Source organism: Hemicordylus capensis, chromosome 5 (assembly GCF_027244095.1).
Source record: "Hemicordylus capensis ecotype Gifberg chromosome 5, rHemCap1.1.pri, whole genome shotgun sequence".
Lineage (NCBI taxonomy): Eukaryota > Metazoa > Chordata > Lepidosauria > Squamata > Cordylidae > Hemicordylus > Hemicordylus capensis.
The window spans coordinates 251,961,407-251,988,385 of NC_069661.1; the positions used below are offsets into that span (position 1 = coordinate 251,961,407).

Genomic DNA, 26,979 nt, shown 5'->3' on the forward strand with positions numbered 1-26,979 from the left:
TGCTCTCTCAGTGGCAAGTTCCACAGCTCCTTAGTGACTGCTGGCACTTCCTGTGCACAGGCAGGAAGAGCCAACAGGGTGTGGCCGCTGATCGTCTGCGAGAGAAGGGACAAGCATGGTGGGAATAGGGCCAGTGGGACCCCAGGGACAGCAGGAGGGAACAGGTGCTGCTAAGACGATTTCCGGGCTTCAGAACACATGGCGTCGATGAGTTAGCCTCTGGTCTCCAGTGCTTAGGAGGGACACTAGATCCTAGGGACAGGGAACGATGTCTAGGCTTTTGTCATGTTTCTAATCAATACATGCAATACTGCTTTATCTGGCTATAAATACAAGTTGGACAGTGAGAATCGAAAGAGCTCATAGGGGGACACAAAGGAACTCAAGGACACCAATTCCTCCGACTTCTCAGAACAGACAAGACCTTGTCAAGTTTGTAAAACAGGCAAGGGGTCAGGGGTCGGTGGGCGGGGAAGGGGAAGAGGGATATCTTGCTGGTTCGTTCTGGACACAGAAAAATGGTGCTTGGGTACTGCTTCATTCTCTTCTCCTCCCTGCCCGTCTGCCCAGTTGGCCAGGATAGTGCATCCTGTCTCTCTCCACCTTCTTCCCATGCTAGACTTCTGTACTCCCTGTTAAACTGTGGACTGAATCCTTGCCAGGAATCTCTCCAGCCTACTTGCATGCTGTGTGTTCTTCCAGGATCTTGCAAGACACCCATGGTTCTGCCCCAGGGCTGTCTGATTCCCATTGTTTGGGCATCTGAGTCCCAGCACCCTACTGGTTGGTACTCGTGGCAGCCTCAGGCATCTCCTTGACTGAGGCTCCCTTGGGTGGCCCCACCCTTGCTCTGCTACCTTGGTCCTGATTTGGCAGAGGTTGCTGAGCTGCCCCCGGGCCCTCTACACTGGATCAGCAGCAGAGAGGCCCAAACAGGAGTTGTAATTCATGTGACTGTATATCAAATGGGACTTCTGCGTGAACTTTGGCAGATCTGAAAGGAAATCGGCTCTTCAGATACTGTCTGCAATCTCGTAAGTCCATTTTCTCATCTGGGCTTTCTTTGCTTATTATCATATGCAAAATGGAGGAGGAAGTGGTGGACAGACAGACAAAGAGCCTTGGTTGCCCCCCTCACCGTAAAAAACAGCACCTGCCTGCTTGCATGCAGAAGGTCCCAGATTCCCTCCTTGGCAGCATCTCCAAGATAGGGCTGAGAGAGACTCCTGCCTGCAACCTGGGAGAAGCCGCTGTCAGTCTGTATAAGACAATACTGAGCTAGATGGACCAATGGTCTGACTTGGTATATGGCAGCTTCCTATGCTCCTATGATGTGGTGGTAACTCGTCAATAACAAGAAGTTACAAGCTTGTTACAAGCGTGTTATCAACCTCTTGAGTCTTCTGTGTGGCAGTTACTGTTAATTATTGTGCTGGGTTTTAATCAGGCCTTGGACCAGAAGTACACTTTACATGTGCTTCTAAAACAGCAACTGCATGTTTAATGCTTCTCCCCACCCTTCCGTAAGCTGTAGGACAACTTTACCCACATCCCGATTTTGAATGTCACCCAAGAAATTTAAGTAACTCAGGTTCATGGAGACCCCAAAGTTTCATAGCTAGTTAAATAGTACTAGTTAAATGTTAGCTAGTTATGTAGCTAGTTTAACTAATAGTACTAGTTAAATGTTAGCTAACTAGCTAGTTAAATAGCTAGTTAAATGTTTCACATGTACTGCTGCCAAGACAGGTCACTCCCGTCCTACACTTGTGTGTTTGATTTTTCTTACTCAAATGCAGGGCTCTACACTTGTCTCTGCTGAGCTTCATCTTGTTGGTTTTTCCAAGTATCTGAGCTTGTCAAGCTCTGTTTGAATCTTGATTCTTTTAACTACTCCCTCACCAACAGCTTCATGTCACGTGCAGATTTGATGAGAACCCCCTCTACTCCCTCTTCCAAATAATTTATTAAAGTGTTGAACAGTGCATGGCCAATGACCAGTGTTGCCTGTAACGGATCCCCAGATGTTGTTGACTGCAACTCCCATAATCCCCAGCCAACTGTCATTGCAGCTGGGGATGCTGGGAGTTGTAGTCAACATCTGGTGATCCTTGTTACAGGGAACACTGCCCAAGACAGAGTCTGAGGCACTCCATTTGATACCACCTTCCAGGGTCACATGGAGCCACGAGTATTTTCTGAGTATGGTTGTTTAGCTAGCTATGAATCTACCTAACAGTAGCAGGGGTCTCCAACCTGCGGCCCTCCAGATGTTGCTGAACTACAATTCCCATCATCTCAGCCACAATAAGTTGTAGCGGGGGTGATGGGAATTGTATATTGGCAACATCTGGAGGGCCACAGGTTGGGGACCCCTGCCTAGCCCACATTTTACCAATCACCTACCTCTTTTTTTCTGTAGCTCTGCTTTCCTGAAATCCAGGGCACACATCTGACTTCCTACGATTCCCCCTCCCCTACGATTCCCCCTCCCCTTAATATCATGAATTCCAAGATGGCATGTTTGCTTTCCCTCAGCATTCTCCCTCCTGCCCCCACCAGCTCACTTGAGCCTGGCTTCTGTGACTCCAAGCTGGGATAAGTTGGGTTTGGCCATCTGAACACATCCTGATTGTTATAATAAAAACAACAACATAAACAACTTTACGTGTTAGCCGCCCCATAACAAATTGTTCTTTGGGTGGCTCACAACAGAGGATTAATACATACAATAAAAACACATAACACATTAAATCATAACAGACCAAAAAAGTTGGAAACAAAATACAATACAAAGCAGCATTAAAAACTCCATTTTAAAAATCAGATCAAATCTGAAAAGCCAAATTAAAAAACCTGAATTTAAAAAGGCTTAGGTGAACAAAAAGGTCTTTACCTGGTGTCTAAAATAACAAAGTGATGAAATACATTGGGACAAAGTTCAAAACCAGGACCTGAAGTTTAAAACATTCTCTGTTTGTGTGCCAAGGAAAGGGAGAAGCATGTGAGCTGGTGAACTTTGCATGGATCAATAAATGGATTAATTAGATACTTTGTATTTGCTATTTTCAGCCAGGCTGAACTTATATATTATTTATTTAATGTATTTATATACCACCTACTACCAAAGTCTCTAGGTGGTTTACAATAACAACAAACAAAATATTAACACAATTAAAACATACATAAAATTAACAATTAAAGCAATCAATACAATCCAACTAAAACATCAACTTTAGAATGTGCTTTCATGACTGCTGTTTTTAAAAGCCTAATGAAGCTTTTGGCCAACTCGTTATCTTTCCTAGTTCAGTCTTAGCTTAACACAAGTATGTTGCAGAAGTTATGAATAGATGTTTTTAGGTCCAGTTCTGCCAAATGCTCCCATGGGAGGACTTTGGAATAATTCCTGGGAAGGGATGCATGTGGAAACATTATTCAGAATGAAAAATCATGTGGCTTTGCAGGAAAAGGTCAGCAGAGTGTTCCACGCATATTCCTCCTTCATTCCAATGCACTCCCGTGGAGAAGAAAAAGTTACATTGGAGTTGGCTGCTAATACCAGCTTCTGAAACAACAATCTGGACACTTCCTTTACATCTAAATAACTGTGCATTAACTTGGCTGCCCTGAAACAAAGTCTGGGTCTCCTTTTGGAATTCTCTCTCTAGGAAAGTCCCTTCAGGCTTTATCAGGATTTTTTAGATGAGAAGTGAAAGCACTTGTTCGTTCACAACATTGTATATACAGGCAAACTTCATTATCCGTGGGTTCGACACTCGTGGCTTCATGTATCCGCGGCCAGGGAATAAGCTCCCAAACTCGGCATACATGAAAAAATACCCCATGGAACTCACATGAGTCGGAGTGGTGGCGGAGGTACCTTTTGAAACAGCTGCTGTGCGGCAGGTATGGAGGTGGAGGCAGCAGCGGAGACGACTTCTTCCTCTCAGCCTCCCTCCCAGCTGACCACGCAGGCCAGTCTGCATCCCATTTCGGGCCTCTCTGGGCACGTGCGCATCTCTCACCACCATCACTAACTCTAGAGATGACCCAGAAAGGAGGGGAAGGGGTGTGCCAGAGAGCCATTGGGCAGCGCTGCTGCCAGAGAAAGGGTGAGAATATGGGGCTTTTAAACACTGACCCCATGCAGCTACAATGCCTGTGGAGGGGCACCAGAAAATGACTAAAATTTATTAAAGCAGTCTTCCTGCTCAGATTCCTGGACGTTTTGTATCCAGGATGACACTTTGCCTGCATCCTAGACAGGATGTCCAATTCCTGGACTCTTCCGGCTGATCCTGGGCATGTGGTGTGTGGTTTTTATTTGCTTATAACTGGACTTCCATTATGTTTTGCTGCAAAGTACTTTGGATCAATATGTTTTGGAAAAGCAGCAGATCCTTATTTTGAAAGGCAGTTTGTCTCAGCCAAGCTGGTGGAGAGAGCCTCACTGTCATCTCTCCCTTGGATGTGACTGGTTGGAATGCGTCATTCACCAAGTGTGCTTTGGGGACTAGTAGGCTTCATTCTCATAAAAAGCATAGAAAGTGTTAAACTGCCCAGGTGATACCATTTCAGATTAAGGACAGGCAGTCGTGATTTAGTGCCCTTCTGTTTTTTAAATTTAACATCATCTTTAAAATCCCTGCTCATAGAAAGCTGCCGTGTCATGGAGAAGGCTAGGTTAGACTCTTTTCTCCTGCAGTGGCAGCTTTCTATGTGCTTTTTGTATAGAGGGGCATTTGATAATGTGAGCCCCACTCTGCAGTCTGAAGTAGTAGAGCCCAGGTGATGATCTGCTGCTGATTTTGTATTTCTACTACTTTAAGTTATGGGGTGTGTGTGTGTGTGTGGCTTTAAAAAAAAAAAGTTTTAATAGTAGTAGTTCTTAATTGTGATTGGCTTTTAATTTTGAGGTGTCTTGGTGGCCTGAGGCTGAAAGGTTGGAATATAAATAAGCAAATATCCATTACATTTCAGTACTGTATTGCAGTGATTTAGCACTCTTTTCAGTGAAGTACTGCTAAAGATTTCGAGGCATGGCACTGGCTGTTCTGACCAAAGGAAATCTAGATCACTGTTAAAGAACTGCTTATAGTGTTTGAGGAAATGTCAAGGATCTTGCTTTTAATATAAAAAGCTGCAGCAAGATGCTCTCCTTGTTAAAGTGACTCTTCTATAGCATGTTGTTACTCCTTTCATGAATGTTCTCTGCTGTTCACAGGCTTAGTCATTCAGTCACGTTGCATCAGGAAGGACACTCATATTTTCTTTTCCTTTGTTTCTGGGCATAGCCTTCTGAGCGAATAAACAATGTATTGTGCGTTTTGCTACTTCCTTACATGTGAGTAAATTTTGAAGCCCGTAGTACTGAGACTAGTTGTTGTGTTATGCACACTTGTTAACCTGAGGTAGGGGTGTACACAAAACCAGTTTGCCCAGATCGGTTCGAGTTCGAACCAGACTCGAACCGAACTGGGCATGCAAACAACACCCCCCCCCCCGACTCAGCTCAAATTGGAACCAGTTCGGGGGTTCTAAAGTTTAAACAAACAATTCTTTTTTAAACACTCACTGCCAAGTCTGGCCCTTAAAAGACCCGGGGGGAGGAGGAGGCTGGGGGTGGGGGTGGGGGAGGGAAACAGCAGGTTATCCTCCCTCCCCCGGCCTGGCAGCACCCCCTAAGGCCACTAGACCTGGTTTAATTTTTTTAAAATTATACTTTAGAACCCCTGAACTGGCCCTAAACCAGCCCGAGAGATTTGACTTGACCTCAAGCCGGTTCACACATTCCTAGCCTGAGACCACTCCTGGAAAAAGGCCTATTACTCACAACTTTGTGTGTCCACGTGTCTGTCCGCCCAGGAGTGGCTTCATATTTGAATGTCCATGTCCACTGCTTCTTTAACCAATCACTTGATAGGAAAGGTTATGTGTTGCTTCAAAATTTAAAATCTCTTATCTGCTGTACCTCAGTCAAGAAGAGAGTCTCTTAATATAAGTGTAGCACTCTTCTATTATTATGTTAAAATATTAGTTTATTTGCTCTTAGTTGGCCACTAGTACCTGTTGTACATTGATTAAACCGTCCTCTCTGCTGTAGGTGGTTTGTGGTCTGCCCTTTCTCCATTAATCTCATGCTCTCAACCTGTCTTTTTCTGCTCTGACATCCCTACCTGTTTGCTTGCATGACAAATCATTGCCTCTGAAGGATCCTACCTGAGATGCCTGGGCTTGGTTTTGGTGTAGGCTGTATGTATGTATCTTGGAGTGAATTGGCAAACATATGGCAAGCTTGGAACCTTACTAGTATGATAGCCTGTATACATCTACCTTTGTGACACTAAATGCTGTTTGTTTATGAAATACAGTACACATATTCTCTGCTGCTGGATGAGGACATCTCACATGGGTAATCCTTCCCATGTACTCCAGAAGGTAGGACTATGTGAATTAAGCAATGCTTTAAGAGCCTGGGAAGGAGAACCCCACCCAGGTCTTCTAGTCCTGCATCTTGCTCCAGAGACAGCTTTCTCCTCTCAGCTAAGCCCTCTTCCTATATTCCTTTACTGCTATGTATATAAGCAGTAGATTATTTTCCTTTACTTTATTTTACATTTTATATCCCGCTCTTTCTCCAAGGAGCCCAGAGCAGTGAACTACATACTTAAGTTTCTCCTCACAACAACCCTGTGAAGTAGGTTAGGCTTGAGAGAGAAGTGACTGGCCCAGAGTCAGCAAGTATCATGGCTGAATGGGGATTTGAACTCGGGTCTCCCCATTCCTAGTCACCGCTGCACCACCTTGGCTCTTTCTTGCACTTTGTTTTCTACTTCTCTTTAAAAACAAACAAAAACCTTCTCTCTATCTCCTCTTTTTCTACCCCTCGGCCCCCTATGACCCAGATGCCAGGAAATATCTGGAACATACTGCTCCCCAAGAGGAAGATGACTTTATTTCCTCCTTTGAGGAGATCTCTCCTTTGAGGAGATCTCACCGGTGAGGACCCGCAAGCACTCCAACAACTTAACAGGTCCTTGCTGATGCTCTCCGAAGGAGGTGGTGGCTTTGATCCTCGTAGAAGGCCCGTTGGGCCCATCTGCTCCCTGACTCAGACCCAGGCATAAGCGGTCCTTGCTGCCGGCCCCAACTGACCGTGGACTGCTGTCAGACTTGCTGCGTCGTCACTGTGGCCCCCCAACCCTCCAGAGTGGGTACAAGGCCTCACTCCGTCCACCACACAACCTGTCAAATGGTCATGCCAAGCAGACTTGCCTCTGGCAGCGCCTCCAGTGCTCATATTGCTGCCCACGGGCCCAACACTGGAAGTACCTTAGACCCCGGCCAGACCAGCAACAGAGGCTCTCCTACAGGAGCTCTCCTCCTCCACTGCCGCCGCCTCCTGGCAACGATCCCGCAATGCTGAGAAAACCCTGCAAAAAGGCCCAGGGAAGGCCCGGCGATGGCAGGAAGGGGGCTCCCTCTCCGCCAATCACACCAGCGTGCCCCAACAGAGAGTTGGACAACTAAATGCCTGATCCAATGCTGGAACCATTGGGACCCAGGCCGAGAAGGCCCACCTCCTCCTGTCCTTCATGATCAGCCTGTTCTGCCAGCGGCCCCCATACCTACTCGCCTCAGAGGTTCCACCAGGGCCAGAGATGACTCCTCCTCCTCCTACTCCTCCTTCATCTGATTCATTATCCAGCTCTCCTAAAAAGAAAAAAAATGTGAGCATAGGAAAGCTTATAAAAATAAAAATGTCAAAGTCCAAAAAGCAGAGGAAAGCTAGAAGACTTCATGGCAGCCCATCCAACTCCTCTGCCATTTCAGGGCATGACTCTCCAGTTCCTCATCCCAGAGGGCCTGATCTGGACCTGCCAAACCCATCCTGGATCTTGAAAATCCTTATACTGTCTCAGAGAACCCAGACACTCGCATCCCAGGGACAGAGAACCCTGATTTAGATGCAGACTCTAAAGAGGAAAGAGAATGGTCTGATGTCCAAAATTCGGAGCCCCTCTCAAAATCCTTTAGGCTTTTCCCACCAGATGACTTTACATACTTATTTACTAAAGTCATCAGTGCATTTGGGCTCCAGTGCACAGCTGCACAGGACCACCTTCCACCATCTCAAGAAACCCTGGTTTCCCCATTGTCCAAACAGCATAGCCACCTGTTTCCTTTCCCAGATTGTTTTGTCGATATGGTTAAACAGGAATGGAAGGTGCCTGCAGCAAATAGAAAACTGACTCCTCTTGTTAACAAGTCCTATAGCTTTACTCAGGAGGCTTCAGACCAATGCTTCCATGGCAGCCCTGTTTGGTGCCATTCTCTCTTGATGCGTACAGCTCCCTCGGAGATCCTAATGAAAAATGGATGGAGTTGGCCCTAAAGAAAGGACATGAGGTGGTTTTTTATCAGTACGAGCCTCTACCGCCGCTTCCATTATAGCACGGGCACCAATATTGACGAGAGACTCCAAGCTCCTCCATCAGACCTTAATTACCAAAAGCAAACACTCCTGAAAATACAAAAGATACAGGCTTTCATAGCTGATGCCATATTAGATTCAATCAGTTTCTGCTCACGCTCCACAGCCTCCATGGTGTAGCAAAACCTATGGCTTAAACATTGGCTGGTAGACAGTCTCATGCACAAAATTGGCAGCAGTACCATATACTGCAGGCAAACTCTGCAATGAAGCACTAAAAGAAATACTTATCAAAACGAAAGACTAAAGGAAGATGCTTCCCTCAGTCCCTCTCAGGGATGACAGTCATGAAGGCCCTTCCAGCCTTTTCATACCTCTTTTGTTCCACCTTCAAACCCTGGGATAGGGACCCTAGAACTCTAAAATTGAACTCTAGATTCTAAAATGAAAAATAAACATAATGGAATAACAATGCCTCTCAAAGTAAGCATTTTAAAATCTGAAGATTGTACACTTAAAAGGAAGATAAGGGAAGCATTATATTTGGATAAACTACAGCCAGAGGTTAATGGCAAAGAAGAAATGAGGGAAATCATAAAGTACATAGGGTATTAATGGGTGCAAATAACATTTTTGTGTCATACCCTCCCTCTTCCCAGTCTCTCTCTCTCTCTCTCTCTCTCTCTCTCTCTCAGCAATAACCAGGTGTAGCTGTGAGTCATCAACCTTCTCCTCTTCTCTTCTCCACCGCTTATGTATCACCTACGTGTTTCTTTAGATTGGGAGAATGTCTTGGATATAAGTGTGGATTTTAAACAGTGGGATATAGAACACTGAAGCTGACATATATATGTCAAAATGTCTGTTCTTTATTGCAATTCCCTCTTTCTGTGTCTTAATTTCTGCAATAAAAAAGGTCTGGAGAGAAGTATTGTAGCAGATCCAACACATCTTAGTTCAAACAGACAATGTCATGGTAAAAGCACATATGAAATACCAGTGAGGCACTAGATCCAGATCCCTACACCACAAAATTTATTTCTTACTCCATTGGTCAGAGTCTCACTTGACTTCACTGACAGCCCACCACGTCAGCAGATCTCTTAACACACGTGCTGATTGGCTCAGCAGAAAAGAGATCCATCTGGCTGAATGGAGCATCAACCCTCATACATTCAAACTCCTAACCCAGGCCTTGGGCCACCCTCAGGTGGACCTATTAGCCTCGTCAGCCAACATCAATCCGCACAGGTTCTTCTCTCAGTCCCCCTGCAAAGGAGCAGAGGTGGTAGATGCCCTCTCTTCTCCATGGCCTCTGATTCTCCTGTATGCCTTTCCTCCCATACCAGTCCTCAGCCGTCTCCTGTGCAGAATTTGTCTCTTCAAAGCTCAAGTACTCCTAGTGGCACCACATTGGCTTTGAAGACCGTGGTTCACAGAAATACTGAATCTTGCCACCGAAGGTCCTTGGTTCCTTCTGGACTTTCTTTGCCAAGGTTCATCCTCCACCACAACCCAGTGTGGTTCAGGTTTGCTGCCTGGTGATGAATGGAACATCCTAAATGCCATGGCTGAGCACACATAGTACTGGACACTGTTCTTGCATCTAGGAGAGACACTACGAGTCATATTTACCAGTCCACCTGACAGGTTTTCCTCCAGTGGTGCTGACATCATAATCTCTCTGGAGAAGACTGTGGTCTACCCAAGCTCCTCCACTTTTTACAAGATGGACTTGATAAAGGATAAATAAAAACAGCCCTGCTGGATCAGGCCCAAGGCCCATCTAGTCCAGCATCCTGTTTCACACAGTGGCCCACCAAATGCCACTGGGGAGCCTACCTTGAGGGCATGCCCTCTCTCCTGCTGTCACTCCCCTGCAACTGGTACTCAGAGGCATCCTACCTCTGAGGCTGGAGGTGGCCTCTAGCCCTCCAACTAGTAGCCGTTGATAGACCTCTCCTCCATGAAGTTATCCAGATCCCTCTTAAAGCCATCCAGGTTGTTGGCTGTCACCACATCTTGTGGCAGAGAATTCCACAAGTTGATTATGCGTTGTGTGGAAAAGTACCTCTGTTGGTTGGTCCTAAATTTCCTGGCAATCAATTTCATGGGATGATCCCTGGTTCTAGTGTTATATAAGAGGGAGAAGAATTTCTCTCCATCTACTTTCTCCACACCATGCAGGATTTTAGAGACCTCTATCATGTCTCCCTGCAGTTGTCTTTTCTAAACTAAAAAACCCCAGGTGTTGTAGCTTTGCCTCATAAAGAAGGTGTTCTAAGCCCCTGATCATCTTGGTTGCCCTCTTCTGCACCTTTTCCAGTTCTACAATGTCCTTCTTTTGATGTGGTGACCAGAATTGTACGCAGTACTCCAGGTGTGGCCACACCATAGTTTTGTATAAGGGCATTATAATATTAGCCGTTTTATTTTCAATCCCCTTCCTAATGATCCCTAGCATGTAACTGGCCGAGCATGGAACTTTTTCACAGCTGCTGCACCTTGAGTCGACACTTTCAGTGAGCTGTCCATCATGACCCCAAGATCCCTCTCCTGGTCAATCACCGACAGCTCAGTTCCCATCAGTGTATACTTGAAGTTCAGGTTTTTCATCCCAATGTGCATCACCTTACACTTGCCAACATTGAACCGCATTTGCCATTTTGTCGCCCACTCACATAGTTTGGAGAGATCCTTTTGGAGCTCCTCACAATCTGTTTTGGATTTCACTACCCAAAATAGTTTGGTATCATCTGCAAATTTGACTGCCTCGCTGCTTACCCCTACTTCTAGATCATTTATGAATAAATTAAAAAGCACCGGTCCCAGTACAGATCCTTGGGGGACCCCACTTCTTACTTTCCTCCATTGTGAAAACTCTCCATTTATCCCTACCCTCTTTTTCCTGTCCTTCAACCAGTTAGCAATTTACACATGTACTTGTCCTCTTATCCGATGACTGCTAGGGTTTCTCAAGAGTCTGTTTATTAGAGTCAAAGCTAACATGCTCAAGCTTCAAGCATCCTTGATGGCAAACCTCTTATCCACATCCTCCATTCAAGGTCTACATTCTCATCCTCACTTTAAACATTTCCTCAGGGCTGCCTAACTAATTTCACCACCAACTGTGCACAGGTTTCCATCCTGGGATTTACGTATACGTGTGCTGCATAAGCCGCCATTTGAACCGTTCAGATCGATACCGCTCCACCTACTCGCCTTTAAACTAGCCTTTCTGGTGGCGATCACATCGGCCAGATGTATTTCAGAACTGCGTGCCTTGTCTGCCAATCTCAATTTTTGCATTTCCCCCCACCTTACTCTCTTTGTCTGATCCCGGACCCTTCCTTTATGCCTAAAGTGGCCGTATTTCACCACACTTAGGACATAGGTGTCCCCTCTTTTTGTCCTAAACCAGTCCACTCCTTAGGAAAAAAACCTGGCATAAACTTTGTGTGCCGCTGCTTGACGGTGTACCTTTCATGCATGGCTCCCTTCTACTCCACGGACACCTTATTTGTTTCATTTCTCCCTTCCTCTGTGGGTCAGAAGATTTTCACCACTACCATTGCCAGATGGATTAAGCCTTGTATAGTGCTAGCCTATGAGGTACAGAACCTACGGCCTCTTCTTAACACAGTATACAAGCACGGTATACAAGATCAGCAGCAACATCAGCCACATTCTCTAGTAATGCACTTTCAGAGAACTGCAAAGCAACCACCTGGGCATTTCCTTCCACATTCAGCTGACACTACAAGCTCGACTTCCGTCACTCTTCACAGGCCGCCTTTGACAGATGTGTTCTCCAACACGTTCTTCCGCCTCAGTAGACACTGACGCTCCCGCATGGGGTTCTTAGCTGCGGTATGTTCCACATGAGATGTCTTCATCCAGTAGCAGAGAAAGGAGCATTGGTTATTCACCGTGAAGTCGTCTTCTTGCTACTGGATTTGAGGACATCTTGACTTGCCCATCCAGGTTTCTGTGTCTACTGGTGTCTTTTCCTTTTTTCCTTATTGCTCTTCTCTCTGTACCTTGGACTTGGCTGCTACGAACTGGGTGGGGTTCTCCATCCCAGGCTCTTAAAGTGTCTTTTAATTTACATAGTCCTGCCTTCTGGTGCATGTGGGAAAGATAACCTATGTGAGATGTCCTCAAATCCAACAGCAAGAAGAAGCCTTCGTGGTGAGTATGCTCCTATCAGATCAACACTTTAGAGAGTTTGCTTCTTGGATATTGGAAGGGTATGTTTCTTGAACACTTTAATGTATATCAGAATTTGCAATTGTCCTTAAAGATTGCTCACAAAACTGTCACACTATTGTTGTTCAAAGTAATTGCAAGTTGCTTCAGTTGAAAGAGGCTGTTAAATGAAATGCAAGCCTCAAGGTTCAGTGGGTTTCTGGTAAAATATAGTATGGATAGCAGAACACACAGTGAGTGTGACTAAAGAGTGGCTCATCTTAAGGATTTGTCTTCCTGCTCCTGGTGATCGTTCCCTGTTTATTGTTGGCTTTTGGTGACTGAGAGCATATGCCCAGCCAAGGCCTTCTGTCCCCAGAGCAGTTTTATTCCTATAAATTTGACTCAGTGCTGTGGTTCTTAACATCCTACTCATGGGTGTTCACTCTTGCATGGTGTAGCAGAGAACAGCAAAGGGTGGAAGAAGTTGCCATCCCCTTCACTCTAAACAAAACTGTGGCTTGGTGCCAGCTTTCGAAAGAAAATGGGATATAGATGTGTCTAAAAGGATGAGTGCCTTCCTAAGGGAAGGAATTGTGGTTTTCTAGAATCTCATAGGAAGCTTTTCTAGAAAGTTGCTGTGGGGGCTGTTATTCCTGATAATTATGTTATTTCATTTAATTTTAATTTCATCGTTCTCCAAAGAGCTTGTGTACATGTCGTCTCCCATTATATCCTCACAGCAGCCTCTGTGAAGCAGGTGGGGCTGAGGGGCAGTGAGTGACCCATAGTCACCTGGTGAATTTCATACTGCCGTGGGGATGTGAACCTGGGTGTCCGACAGTAGCTGCTAGATCACACTGGCCATCACACATGCGGTTACTTTCATCTACATGAACTGTTAAAGGCAAATACTATGTTCTTTCCCCCCTCTTCTCTCTAGAATGGCCCCAGTGCCAGGTCTTGTCACAAGATGTGTATTGACATCCAGAGAAGACAGATCTACACGCTGGGCCGTTACCTGGATTCCTCTGTGAGGAACAGCAAGTCTCTGAAAAGTGACTTCTATCGCTACGACATTGACACCAACACGTGGATGTTGCTAAGTGAGGATACTGCAGCTGACGGAGGCCCCAAGCTGGTCTTTGATCATCAGGTCAGGATGTGATACATATTAAGATCAATAGCCTGTGGAATAGAAAGCTAGTTCTGGGCAGTGGTCACAGGCTCTAAGCCTGAGCATTGCTGGAACTACACCTTCTACTGCTCTTCTTTCATCTTTGCTTAACTCACCCCCCCATCCCAGACCTCTCCATGTACCATTCTGATCTTCACTACTTCCCAGCCTGGCTGGTGACTCCTCTAGAGGCTAGTCATAATTAAATATAAACAGGAAAAGGTTCAGTTATTAAAAGGATCTCTCTCTCTCTCTCTCTCTCTCTCTCTCTCTCTCTCTCTCTCCCTCTCCCTCTCCCTCCCTCCCCCCCCCATATACCCTTGCTAAAATCGCAATTAACTCCAGCTGCTAAATTGGGGCCCCTCTGGAAAATGGTCCAGCTTAGATGAGCTTTTGGGTGGAAGAGAGTTCTTGAGATGGAGCCATCCAGTTAATGCCATTGTTTTCCTTGTCATCTGTTGGCCATAGCTCAGTGATAGAGCATCAGCTTAGCATGCAGAAAGTCCCAGGTGCAACCCTGGCATCCCTAGGTAGGGCTGAAAGATTCCTGCCTGAAGCCCTGGAGAGCCACTGGTAGACAATACTGAGCTAGATAGACCATTGGTCTGACTCAGTAGATTACACCTATGATAGGTGTATTTTGAGTATTCCCTCAGTTTATGTAAGAAATTGGGCCCCTTTTGAATATTACTCTTTTCCCCCCTTCTCTGCACTCTGTGTGTATGTGTGGGGAAACTGAGAGCTAGCATCAAGCCTATGTCCTCTCCTGGGGTCAGGGAAGGTCTCCCAGTTCAAATGGGTACATAATTTCCTGTTTCGCCCCTCTCCACAGGGAGATCAAGGAATGAGACCATGGAAGCTCAAGCCTAATCCTGATTTCTCCCAGTGGAGTAACATCCAGCCAGGCCCATTGTGGTGGTGGGAGGGGCATGGTGGGTCGTGGTAGTGGAGGAGATAATTTCTAAGAAATCTAGGGCCTTATTCTCACTAAGGCAATACACCCATTCCTGGGCTGTTTAACTTCAGCATTCAGGTGAGCACTCATGTGACTAAGCACACCTCCTTTGCGGGGAAGGGAATGTCTTGCATATAGAAAATAAGCATGTTTTTGAGAGAAAGCTAGACTAGAACACTTCACTCCAATATCTGCTTTAAATGGATGATAATTGAATCAAGTGAGTCTCCTCCTGTTCCCTAAGTGTTACAGCTCATTCAGCGTTATCATTTTAGGGAGGCTGAACATTAAGATAATCAGGTTTAATCAGGGCAGGTAAAAACCAGCCCTTTCAATCATTCATTCTTTAGACCTCCTTTCCGAGGGAGATATGCTGCAGCTTGTTTGTTAGTTCTTAGTTTCTAAGACTTACAGAAAGGTTTTTAATGTTCTCTTGTGAAGTGTTGAGTTGTGTGAGCCCAAGTATTTTTCACTACTGTTTCACCTGGGTCAGTGCCTCTCCTACCACCCATTGTACCAAATTCTCCCTCCAATTATGTCCCATGTTTTTACTCTCTTGAACAAACAGGCATTCTTTAACTTAATTTTAAGCTCCACTTTCAAGGTTCAGATAAGAGATAGTGGTCATGCTTCAACGTGCCGTTCTTCAGTATTGGTTTAAAAATGGTGTTCTTGATCTATAGAAAAATGCTGCGGGAGAGTTTTTGAAACCGAATTGCTTCTTGTTGCAGATGTGCATGGATTCGGAGAAACACATGATCTACACCTTTGGAGGAAGGATTTTGACATGCAATGGCAGCGTGGACGACAGTCGAGCCAGCGAGCCACAGTTCAGTGGCCTCTTTGCTTTTGACTGTCGATGCCGGACGTGGAAGCTCTTGCGCGAGGATTCTTGTAATGCTGGCCCTGAGGACATCCAGTCCAGAATAGGGCACTGCATGTTGTTCCATTCAGTAAGAACCCAATTCCGTAGCCTCAGTGCTGCTTACAGTACCTAAAAAAACCCCATCACCAGTGTTTTAAAAGGAGGGAGGTTGCAAGCTAGTTGGTAGACTAACGAACTACAGTGTTATAATCAATGGAGACCAATCTTAATCATTGTAGTTGTAAGTGGAGGGCATACTGGTTTTTTGTCCCCCCACCCCCCCAAGCTATTTTGGATCTGGTGTGTTACTGTAATAGGGAATGAGAGAATACGAACAATGACCTTCTCATCAAAGTGGGAGTAGCTTTTGTTTAACAGAAAAGTATCGGTTGCTTCCTTTCATCTATCAGAAACACAACTGTATCGAAGTTTTGGTGATATGCAATTGTGTCCAGTGTTAATACTTGTTTAAATTTGACACAATAATTAATTGATGATTATTCAGTTAAAGGGCAAATGAGCCACAAAATTACTTTTATCACTTGCTGGCCCTAAAACAAACACAAAAGCGAACTCTTTTATTTATTAAAGGATTTATAACTCACCTTTCCATTTGCAAAAAGTAAACTGAAGATGACTTACATAAATAATAATATCTATCAACCATGAAAAGCAAAAGAACAAAACCACACTACAGTAATCAAACAGTAAACACCTATATAAAACAGACAGAAAAGCAGCTGATAAAAGCTATACAAACAAAGGGTCAACTATTATTTCTCTTATTTTGTTGTAAACCACTCAGACTTGTGTTTTGGGCGGTATACAAATATGTTAAACAAATAAACAGTAAAAACCATTATTTAATGCAATATTAAACACTTGCTAGTGTAATGGCAGAATATTGACAGAGGAGGATCTAAATGGATTCGGGTGCCACAGTAAAGACCTTCTCATGTGGAGGAGAGCTGGTCTTGTGGTAGCAAGCATGAATTGTTCTCTTTGCTAAGCAGGGTCTGCCCTGGTTTGTATTTGAATGGGAGACTACACGTGTTAGCACTGTAAGATATTCCCCTTAGGGATAGGGGCCGCTCTGGGAAAAGTACCTGCATGCTTGCATGCAGAAAGTTCCAAGTTTCCTCCCTGGTAGCATCTCCAAGGTAGGGTTGAGAGAAACTTCTACCTGTAACCTTGGAGAAGCCGCTGCCAGTCTGTATAGACGATACTGAACGAGATGGACCAGTGGTCTGATTCGGTAGGAGGCAGCTTCCAACGTTCTTGTTTCCCAACTAATTGTACCTCAAAAGTTGGTGAGATGTTCAGAAGAGTCTCCATGCATGGGCCGATTCATGTATTGGGGATGTGGTCCTTTAAGTATCCTAAGCAGTTTAGGACTTTATAATGGATAATGACCAGCATTTTGAATTGCCCTCCAAAGAACCAGTAATGAAGACAATGTGTACATGCACTTATATTTACACAAGTAAATCTGCTCAACCCTTTCCTCTGGCTTTGTGCATTCCTCTTGCAATGCAGAACCATCTCATTTCTCTCTTCTGGGGTTCTCAGACTTGGGTCCCAATATGTGTTAGTCTGTAAATCCCAGCAAATTTGGAAACTGCCTTGAGATAAGTATATTGGGCAGTGTATAAATCTATAAATAAACAAATCCTATGTTCTTGGACTGTAAATCCCATCATTTCAAATTTGGATCCCTGGATGAGAGTATTTGTAGTCCAGCATCATCTGGTGACCCAAGTTTGAGTACCTCTTCACTGTTCCCCAGTCACGGTAGCCTAAAGGCTGGTTCTGACAAACTAAGCTTCTTTAATGGAAGTTGATGTTATACAGTGATTCTAAGCACGTGTTTAGCTGTGTGATGTGAAACTGCTCTCTGTGGATGCTATCCAGAGGCCCATGGAAAACGTGCACTCAAGTTATTTTTGAGTGCTTCTCCTTTTAAGTTGTGCGCCAGGAAAACCCCAAATTGTTTAAAATTGTCTGTTGAGTTTAGGGGACTTTGGGCATTTGACTTGAGAGCTGCTGTTTAAGATGACCCTCAGAATAACTTGCATGTGCTGGGCTTGCATCTGTACCCCATGTTGCCAGAAGCTTGTTCCACTGAGCACTTGAGAAATGCTCAAATGCCTCCCCCCCCCGCCCTTTGTTTCAGAAAAACCGTTGCCTGTATGTGTTCGGTGGGCAGAGGTCGAAAACCTACTTGAATGACTTCTTCAGTTATGACGTAGACAGTGATCATGTTGATATCATATCGGACGGCACGAAGAAGGATTCAGGAATGGGTAAGAGACTTCATTGGTGGTATTCTCCACACCAAAGCAAAAAGTGTACTAAAAAAAGCTTGAACATGGCTGCGCACAGGATATGACCATACAGCACTTGCAAGGGCTTGCTCTGCACTGTCAGGATCGCCAGCGTTTGTTTCAGAGGCTGCTCTTTCAGAGCTGACTTCTTACAGCTCCCTTGGATCCTCATTTGCTTTGGCATTTTACCTCCCTCTGTCAAGTCAGGGAGGAACAGGAGAGGTAGAATTGCTGGCATGGGGCTGGGGAGGACTGAGATAGAGGACTGGCAGAATATCTCCCTCCCAGCTGGGAGAGTCTCTGCTTTCTCTTCATCCTCCCATCAGCCCCTTTGATCGCTTTAACTTGCTTGTGTAACAGTTTCTGGATTTAATACGTTTGGAAGAAGCTTCTAACTTTCCTAGCTCCGTATTTTAGAAATATTGGTCATGGCACTGAGAGAGAGGGGGGGGGGGGAGAGAGACTAGCTCAGGATCACTTGCCAAGATGGTATGTTTCTGATGGAGCAGGAACCCTGCTGTCTGTGCATTTTGGAAAGGTTTTACTAGGTTACAAATGCCTGTGACATTCCCAGACATTTTCCTGCATCCATGAGGACTAGTAACCTCATTTAAATGAAGGTTGCAATTCTTCAGGACTCTAACAAATACATGCACTCTCATAGAATAAAAAGGTTACCTGGGGTATCTAGCTGTGATTTGCATTTCACCTTAGTGGATGTTGCACTACAAAAGAGTGCCTTTCATTAGCTACTGTTGATCCTTTGCCTTCGCTGTTGAAACTTGTTCCTCTGTTCAGTACCCAATCATCACATTGATGAACAGTGTGTGGTGTCTTTCTTGTTTTTTTTAGTGGACACCTGTGATGAGTTCACTTTTTGTGGAAAACAGGCCCTGTCTTATGGATAAGCACTCTCAGCCGTGCTCTCCTGGCCAAATATATTAATTGCACGTTGCAGTTAGACAAATGAGAACAACATAATTAGCCTTCTTTTTTTAGCTGCCCTGTTCATGTTGAATAGCAGACTTTGTAAGCAAGTGACTCATTTAGAAATCATGAATGAATAGAATGCTGGTTTACTGTCCTCGTGTGTCTGAGAAAGTAAATAAACAGTGCTGAACATTTCCCTTGTTTGTGGAGGGGAATGTTAGAATTAGCCCCTCTTAAGAAGGAAGAACAAAACCCCATTATATTGAAAACTGCAGCCGATGACAAATTGCTTCTGTCAGAGGGGCTTAGTTTGCAGCAGCTTTGAATATAAACAGAGATCAAATTCTCACATGCTGCCTTTAAAAAACAAATGGCCTTATCAGCCCAAATCAGACTGACCAGGTGTGTTCATGCCATTACATTGGTATGTTATTCGTTGCTACTTGTTCATGACAACCTCCCATTAGAGCTGCAGACTAAAGGCGCAACAGTCTGTAAGTGGTTGTCTTAGATTTGGGTACATGGCAGGAGGAAGACAAGTTTGTCCTGTCCTGAATTTGATACAATTGAAAATTTAGCCACAAATAGTATTTGGTTCAGAGATTTTGGGTTTTCAGTGTTTTGATGAGTTAGACTCTGTTCAGAATAGAATTCTAAGAACAATACTGGGATCTCCCAGATTTAACCCATCTGTGTACTTATGGCTGGAACTCATCCCAGAGCCATGAAAATCTTATCAGCAAGCTTTTAATTATTGGTAAATGCTTACACTCATCCTGGAGAGAATCTATCTTTGTAGTCGCTAAGAGTCGACACCGCCTTGACAGCACACAATCAATCAAATGCTTACACACACACCAGTTTTCAGATGACCAGTAGCCCTATAGGTGGCTGCAGAAGGGGATCAGATAAATTTATGGAGGGAAGATAGCTTGTTGAGAGAGCTAAATGGAACTTCCATATTCAGAAGCATTGTACTCCTGAATACCAATTGTGGAGGCAAAGAGGAAGAAGACTGTTAGCCTTCATGCCTTGCTTGCCTGGAAGCATCTGGCGGCTGGTGTTGGAAACAGGATGTTGAACTAGATCCCTTGCCTGATCCAGCAGGGCTGCTTTTGTGTCCTTTATAGCATTAAGAGGATGAGTTCTCTTTACAACAAGGAAGCCCAACGTTTCTCCTCTGAGGTTGCATCTCAGTGAGGCTTGGACTCCAGCCTGTAGTCCTTGAGACGATGCATCTGTTGTAACAAGCAATCATTGTCGGTACCAGGAGGCAGTTTTGGGTGATGTGATTGCATTGAGCTTGAAGCCGAATAATCCAGTGATAAGAGAAGCAGTGTGGCACATCAGATTGTTCTGTGCTTGGTTGTTGGAAACTCCAACTCAAATCCCTGCTTTGCTTTAAAGCTCACTGGGGGCTGGGTGCAATAGCTGTCTTCCAGCCTTAGAATTCCTACTGAATTCTTTAGAGGAAAGGTGATTATAAATGAGGGTCGGAACTATGTAGTTCGTGCCATTGCCCTGGAGGCTTTGGATTTGCGTAAGAATTCACTGTCTGGCTCTTATCACCTCCTGGAGCAAATGGATTTCAAAAAGCACTTAATGATTTCGGATGGGGTGATGGTGTCTGCTGCTGAGAACAGCAGAATGGGTAAACATGAATTGTATTGGGTACATACAAGCCCTTGGAAAAAAACTTAAAGTAGATCTTTGGGTCCCTGCCCTGATAAATCGGCGAATAATGCCTAATTTGGTACTAGGAGTAGCCAGAGTTGAAGATCCTTAACTGTGTTTTCTGTGAGTGTTGGAGCAATTCATTGGGGCATGTTGTATTATTGTGTAAAGATGAGCTGTAAATACACAACTGTGGTGTGGGCATGTTTGCTCTGGGGGCACAGAAGCGTCCCTGTTAATGCCCTGATACTGCAGCTGATGATTTGAAAGCTGTTGCCCTTTTTTCTGGGACCGTGCTCCAGGCATGCATCCTGCACAGCAATTCCTGCTTTCTAAGAATCTTTTGTTTTGATTCTGTTGTCAGAATGGATCCCAGAGTCATGATGTGCAGTTCTGTTGACAACATGCTGATTGATTCTTAGATTTTTATACTGCCTTTCATTAAAACAATCTCAAGGCAGTTTACAAAGCTTTAAAAAGATATAAAACTATTAAAGAGTTACACAATAAAAATATTAAATTGGAAAGTTTAATTAAAGTTTTAAAAACATACACAATAACACCATAAAATATCTTGACAGTTTCATCTTTTTCAACAGATGCTAAGTTCAAAGCTTTAACTGAAAATTTAATTCTCAAAGGAGGTTGGGAGACCCTGCAAATTAGCTGTAGAAATACTGTTGGTACTTTCTCAAATGTGGTTATTCCAGCTTCCATCAAACAGATGTTGCATTCTTTGGCCAGCATGTGTAATTCTGACTGCTGATGGATTCTACGAGTGCTGAGTACCTGTGGCAAAATGTGGGCATTTGTGCCCACTTACTAGTGATTTTGGTGGGTGAACCAGGAAAATAGCTGACTTGAAAGGATTTTATTGAAGGAATGTTGACAGTGCAGTTACTCAGGTTTGTTGAGGACACAAGTTCCACTTTTATGAAGCTTCTCTCTCCTTTTGGCAAGGAGAGAGAAGCTTGGCAATATATATCTATTTCATATATAAAACTTGGACTGGCCTTTTCTGCTTTCTGTAGCCTTGACAGAGCAGCCAGTAGAGTTAATAGCTTCTGTCCAGCTGTCAAGATTTGCATGGTTATGTGGATTACAGAAAAAAGTAGTGGATAAGTCTTTATATTCAACATTTATTTTTGCATATACTAAATAATGTGGTACCAAATGTACCAAAGACAGCCACAGGGCTCTGTGGTTGCCAGGAGTCAAAACCGACTCAACGGCACACTTTAACGGATAACTTGCAGCCTACCTTTGCCTTCATCATAACATCCTAAAATCCAGTAGTTCCTTGTTTGGTTTTGACTAGTGTGGTGTGTGTTTTTTATCTTATGTTTTAACGTTGTGTTGTATGCTGCTCAGAGAACAATTTGTTATGAGGCGGCTAACAAAGTAGATTATTATTATTATTATTATTGGTGGGTAGTTTTTAAAAATGTAGTCAGTCAAATGAGTTTTAATCAGTTAACTTAATCTGCAGAAATGTGCATATGACTAAAACATTTTCTTCAAAACATTTGTTTTGAAGAAAAACTCTTTCTTTCTTAGTATATTTGTATGTTGCAGTAGGTGCCTTGAGAAAAGAGGCATTCCCTCCTGTGTGAGCTAGGAATGCCTCTTCTGAGATGGTGCTTGCCCTCTGCTGCTTTTATGAGGACTTATTTCAAAAGCAAATAATTACATATCCAAAGCAAACAATGTAGTCACTTCTCTCTCAGCCTAACTTACTTTACAGGGTTGTTGTGAGGAGAAACTTAAGTATGCAGTACACCGCTCTGGGTTCCTTGGAGGAAGAGCGGGATGTAAAATGTAAATGTAAATTAATTGTGGGTGCCCATTTTTAATTAGAAGGGTTAAAAAAAAATTGACCTAGCCCACAGGTTCTCAAACTTGGGTCCCCAGATGTTGATGGACTACAACTCACATCATCCCCTTTGGCCATTGTGGCTGGGGATGATGGGAGTTGTAGTCAGACACCATCTGGGGACCCCAGTTTGAGAATCCCTGATCTAACCAATTAATCACTTAAAGGTTAGAGGTCTGGTAATTGCATGTTTGTCAAAAATAAACTAGAGCCAGCCTCAGATCCAGTAGCTGTTGTCCTAACTAAGTTATTTATGGCATTTATATACCGCTGTTGAGGTCAGCCTCCAGAGTTTCTTAGTAGTTATTCTAAAGGACAACTTAATTCCAGTGGGATGTCTGTTGAGTAATTTAGTCAGGAGGTCAGCCAGTGGCTTTATGAAGCTTCCAAAGCAGACTTGTGCTCAGGCGTAGGCAAAGAGGCTTGAGCAGCCTCCAAGAGTGCACTGGATCGGCCCTTGCTGTGTGCTGCATGCATAGGTGCTAGAACCGAGGGGCTGTTCTCTGTAGCAATCTGCAGAATTTGCTAAAAGTTTGATAGACTACAGCTGAAGCGGCGGTGTAAAGGAACCCACGGGAGTTTAGGCAGTTTAAATTACTCACCCCTGCTCCAGTGCGGTGTCTGGTGATTGCTGCCACCACTCTCTGCTTCCAGAGAGAACTCGGTTTTGAGTCTGAACCAACCTTTGGAGGATCCCCTCTGTCTCCGCAGAGTGGGAGCTGGGCTTAGCTCACCGTTTCGGGTCAGTTTCCCTTTAAGTCGCTCAGCCAAGCGGTCAGCTTGTGGGGAGCCACAACTCCAGGGCCTCTGAGCAACACACTCACGAGGCGAGATTGTTGTGTTACTAAATAATTAATAAAGGTTACTTTATTAATCGTCAGGAACCAAAGTGGGTAGGGGAGCACGTAGGCATTAGGGAAAGAAAGCCAAAGTTATTTCTAACTCCGAACACATTCAAAAGTCTAAAGCAAAGCACTTGCATATTATGATGAAGGCTGATGGCCTAACAAAGGGAACATACAACGTTGTAGAGAATTTCTTAGGCAAAACACTTGGGAGGGTGGTGAGCCACCAATCAGAGATATGCCATGAGAAGTTTGGTAGACTACAGCTGAAGTGGGAGGCTCTCGGGTATAAAGTAAATCTTTTCAAACCCGCCCCCCCCCCTTAGAAGTACCAGTTTCCCAGATGTTATTTTTGTGAGTGCCACGGATGGCAGCGAATCTTGCCCCACAATTGTCTAGGGAGTGAGGGAGAGGCATATCTTATGGCTGCCTCCTGACTTCTCGTCTGCTCTATGTCCCCCTTGACTTGTATTTCTGACCCTTACATCAGTCCTGCCCGCCTCTGTTGAGGAGAAGCTCACTCAAACTGGTTTTTTAGACTTCCCATCTTGTGGTTGAAATACTCACTTCTGTCTCTGCCTCAGGAGGCCCAAACTAAAGGGGTGTTCCCAGGAGTGGGGCTGCTGCTGCTTTCTCTGGTGGCATTGCTCATTGCCAGATGGTCATGTGCACCCCCTCTCCCCAAGAATATGCAGCAGTGGCACGCTGGTGCTCCCCTGAGGACACATGCAGGGGACAGTAGCTTTAAAATGTCCTTCCTGCATGCGTGTTGCCATGATTAAAAGCTTGTCTATGGCCTGCTGCTGAGATGGCTGAATTGGTCTCCTGAGTCTGCGTGGGCAGGGTGAAGTGTGTGATGTTGTAGCCAGGGCACCAGGAGGTATCCTCCCTCCGTAGATCTGGCTGAGTGCCCAGTTGGGGTAGGGATTTCATGGCACTAGATATATCTTGAAATTGGATCCTCGGACATGAACTAGCCTTCACTCTTTATTCCTTTTGTGAGTAAAACCTTTAAAATCCTCTGTTACAACCAACCTGAGGATTGGGTTTTTTGTTGTTGGGTTGGGTTTTTTTTGGCATTCTTCCTATGGACCTTGTTTTTAATATTCAAGACATGTTTTTACTAAGGAATTACAGTCACAATTAAGGATGAGATACTGTGGTATGTGGAAACTATTTCCCTGTCTCTCTTTTAGGTGTGCATAATGAAAACCTGTGAACCATTATAAGCTTAGTGGGGCATGTCCTGCTTTTGGCCTGTTTTGCCATGGCTCAGCCCACATGGTCGTGTGTCGTATTTTCTGTAAACGACTCTCCAGAGCCCTCTTCTGAACTCTGAACTGCATAGCTTCAGATCATAACTCAAGACAAAACTAAACCCGCTCAGCATGCTGTGCTTTTGGCTGTATGTTCTGTCAGCAGCCTGTTTGCATGGTGTGGAGAAAGTGGACATAATTTTTCTCTTCCTTGTAGTAATAGTATTAAATCACCTAATGAAACTGATGGCAGGAGGTTCTGGACAGACAAAAGAGCTTCACAGATTTAGTTGTGGGACTTGGCTGCCCCAAGATATGATGGCCTCTACCTTTTTGATGGCTTTGAAGAAGGATGTAGCCCATTCATGGAGGAGAGGTCTATCAGTGGCCAGTAGCGGAATGGCCAGTATACCTTCCAGTTGATGGGGAGCAAGCAGTGAGAAAGCTATTCCTTTTGTCTTGCTTGTGGGCTTCCAGAAAGCATCGAGCAGGTCACTATTGGCAACAAGATGCTTTACTAGTTGGACCATTTAGTGTGATCCAGCAGGGCTGCTGTTGTGTTCTTAGGTTGGCTCCCAGGATTCTGTTTGAGAGGCGATTAAGAGCAACTTTCCCTTTCTACTTCCTCATTGTGGGTAGAATATAAGTAATGATCCAATGAGATCCTTAATGGTTTCCAGTTCCTCCAAGTTGCATGTCCTCCTCCATAGATTTTAAGTATCCATTGCAACTCAGACCTTGGCAGAAGAAGATAGGATTTCTGCTGCCACCTATGTTTTCTTGTCACTCACTGATGTGGGAAGTGGAAGTGGTTCACCAAGTTATCAGCCCTTCATACTAGCCAAGGGTCATGCTGGAGGGTGTGCTCATTGAATTTTTCAGTTGCAGCGGAGTGGGCTAGATATTGGGGAAGGGCCCTCACTCAGTAGCAGAGCAGCTGCTTTGCATCCAGAACATCTCAGATTCAACGCCTCATACTTCCGCATAGGGCTAGGAAAGACCCTTGGCTGAAATCCTGAGGAGTCACTGCCAGATGGTGCATTACTAGCTAGACGGATCAAGGTTCTGTCTTGGTAGAAGGCAGCTTCATATGTTCATATTTCAACTTGGCAGGTGAGGTTCCAGGCAGGCACCTCTCATGTAGCCAGAAGTCCCATCGAAGGTCCATCTTGAAGATTCTGCATCTTGAGTGTGGACTTCTCTAGTCCCCACTCATTACTTTCTGCGCAAGATGAGCTTGCTAGCCTGAAGCAGCTTCTGACCTTGCGTTGGGTGGAATCCCAGGGGGCAAAGTAGCATCTCAGCACGCCTCAGTCCAAACTACTGAGCTAAGCAGTTTCAAAATGGGAACCATTTCCGTTCTTAGAAGACAAAAAGCTATATAAAAGCTTAGGCAGACCTGCAAATAGATATGTGTCTAGTCACCTTCAGTGGGTAAATCCCCCAGTGACCAGGCAGGGAAGGTTTTATAAGCTGGAAGAGATTTGGTTCTTTTCTCCTCCTTTTTTAGGCTCTTAAATGTACCATATACATGAATAATATAAGTAAAGTGTAATCAGCATGCTAATGTACATATCAGGGGGCATAGAAATATGACAAAAAAATAAATAATGGAAGGCCGCTGTGAGCATCCATCTTTTGAGGACGTACTTTACAAGGCTGATGTAGCATCCTGGATAAGAGACTAAGCTACAAACTAGGAAGCCCTAGCTTGGAATTTTGCCTCCACCAAGAGCTTGCAAGGTGGCCTTGAATGTGTTAAAGGACAATATAAAAGTTCCTTTTTGTTGAGGGGTTGGTGGCATATGATTGTTTTGCTGTATGTCATTATAGCGAGAGAGGTCTTTGACTACCTCTTTGATCTTGTCTGTCTGCGTGGAATAGCAGTTATGGCTTCCCTCTAATTTGGATCAGGACTGTGGAGAAGGTGAAGTTCATTCAACCCTTTCCCCTCATACTACTTTCTAGATGAAAATCTCCTCTCCCCCCCCCACCAATCGCCATGGTTTTTCCCCTTGTGTGGAAAAACGTACAAGCACTCTCTCTCTACCGGCATGTTTCCTGTGGAGCAACTAGCTTCAAGAGGGTAGGTTTTCATTTGGAACACAGTAAGGGAATGAAAGGGTTAACTCCCTCCCTTAGCATCATGGTCCTGATCTGAATGGGGAAGTTCTGTAGCCTGCTGTTCAGGTTATTGTTGCCTTCTTTTCTTATTTTTTTTAAAGAAAGTTGCAATCTCTGACACCATGGCATCCTATGTGGTCTTAAGCCTTAAGTAGATGTAATGTGTCAAGGGTGATGATGATGGCTTAAAGCACCTTGTCTGCAAAATTTGCCTCTGTTCCTTGACTTTGATGCAGAACTTCAAAGAGGAGAGGAGAGCTAGTCTTGTGGTAGCAAGCATGACTTGTCCCCTTAGCTAAGCAGGGTCTGCCCTGGTTGCATTTGAATGGGA

The 26,979-nt window shown here is 44.5% G+C and overlaps 1 protein-coding gene across 6 annotated transcripts in view; it reads left to right on the top strand.

The window, feature by feature from the left end:
- The window catches only part of MKLN1 (muskelin 1), a 165,785-nt gene that overhangs the window by 110,775 nt on the left and 28,031 nt on the right, over positions 1-26,979 (top strand). For all 6 annotated transcript variants that reach the window (XM_053254258.1, XM_053254260.1, XM_053254257.1 and 3 more), the window contains 3 exons: positions 13,569-13,781; positions 15,489-15,710; positions 17,796-17,925. In XM_053254258.1, coding sequence (XP_053110233.1) covers positions 13,569-13,781; positions 15,489-15,710; positions 17,796-17,925 — 565 coding nt within the window. The remainder of the gene's footprint in view (positions 1-13,568; positions 13,782-15,488; positions 15,711-17,795; positions 17,926-26,979) is intronic.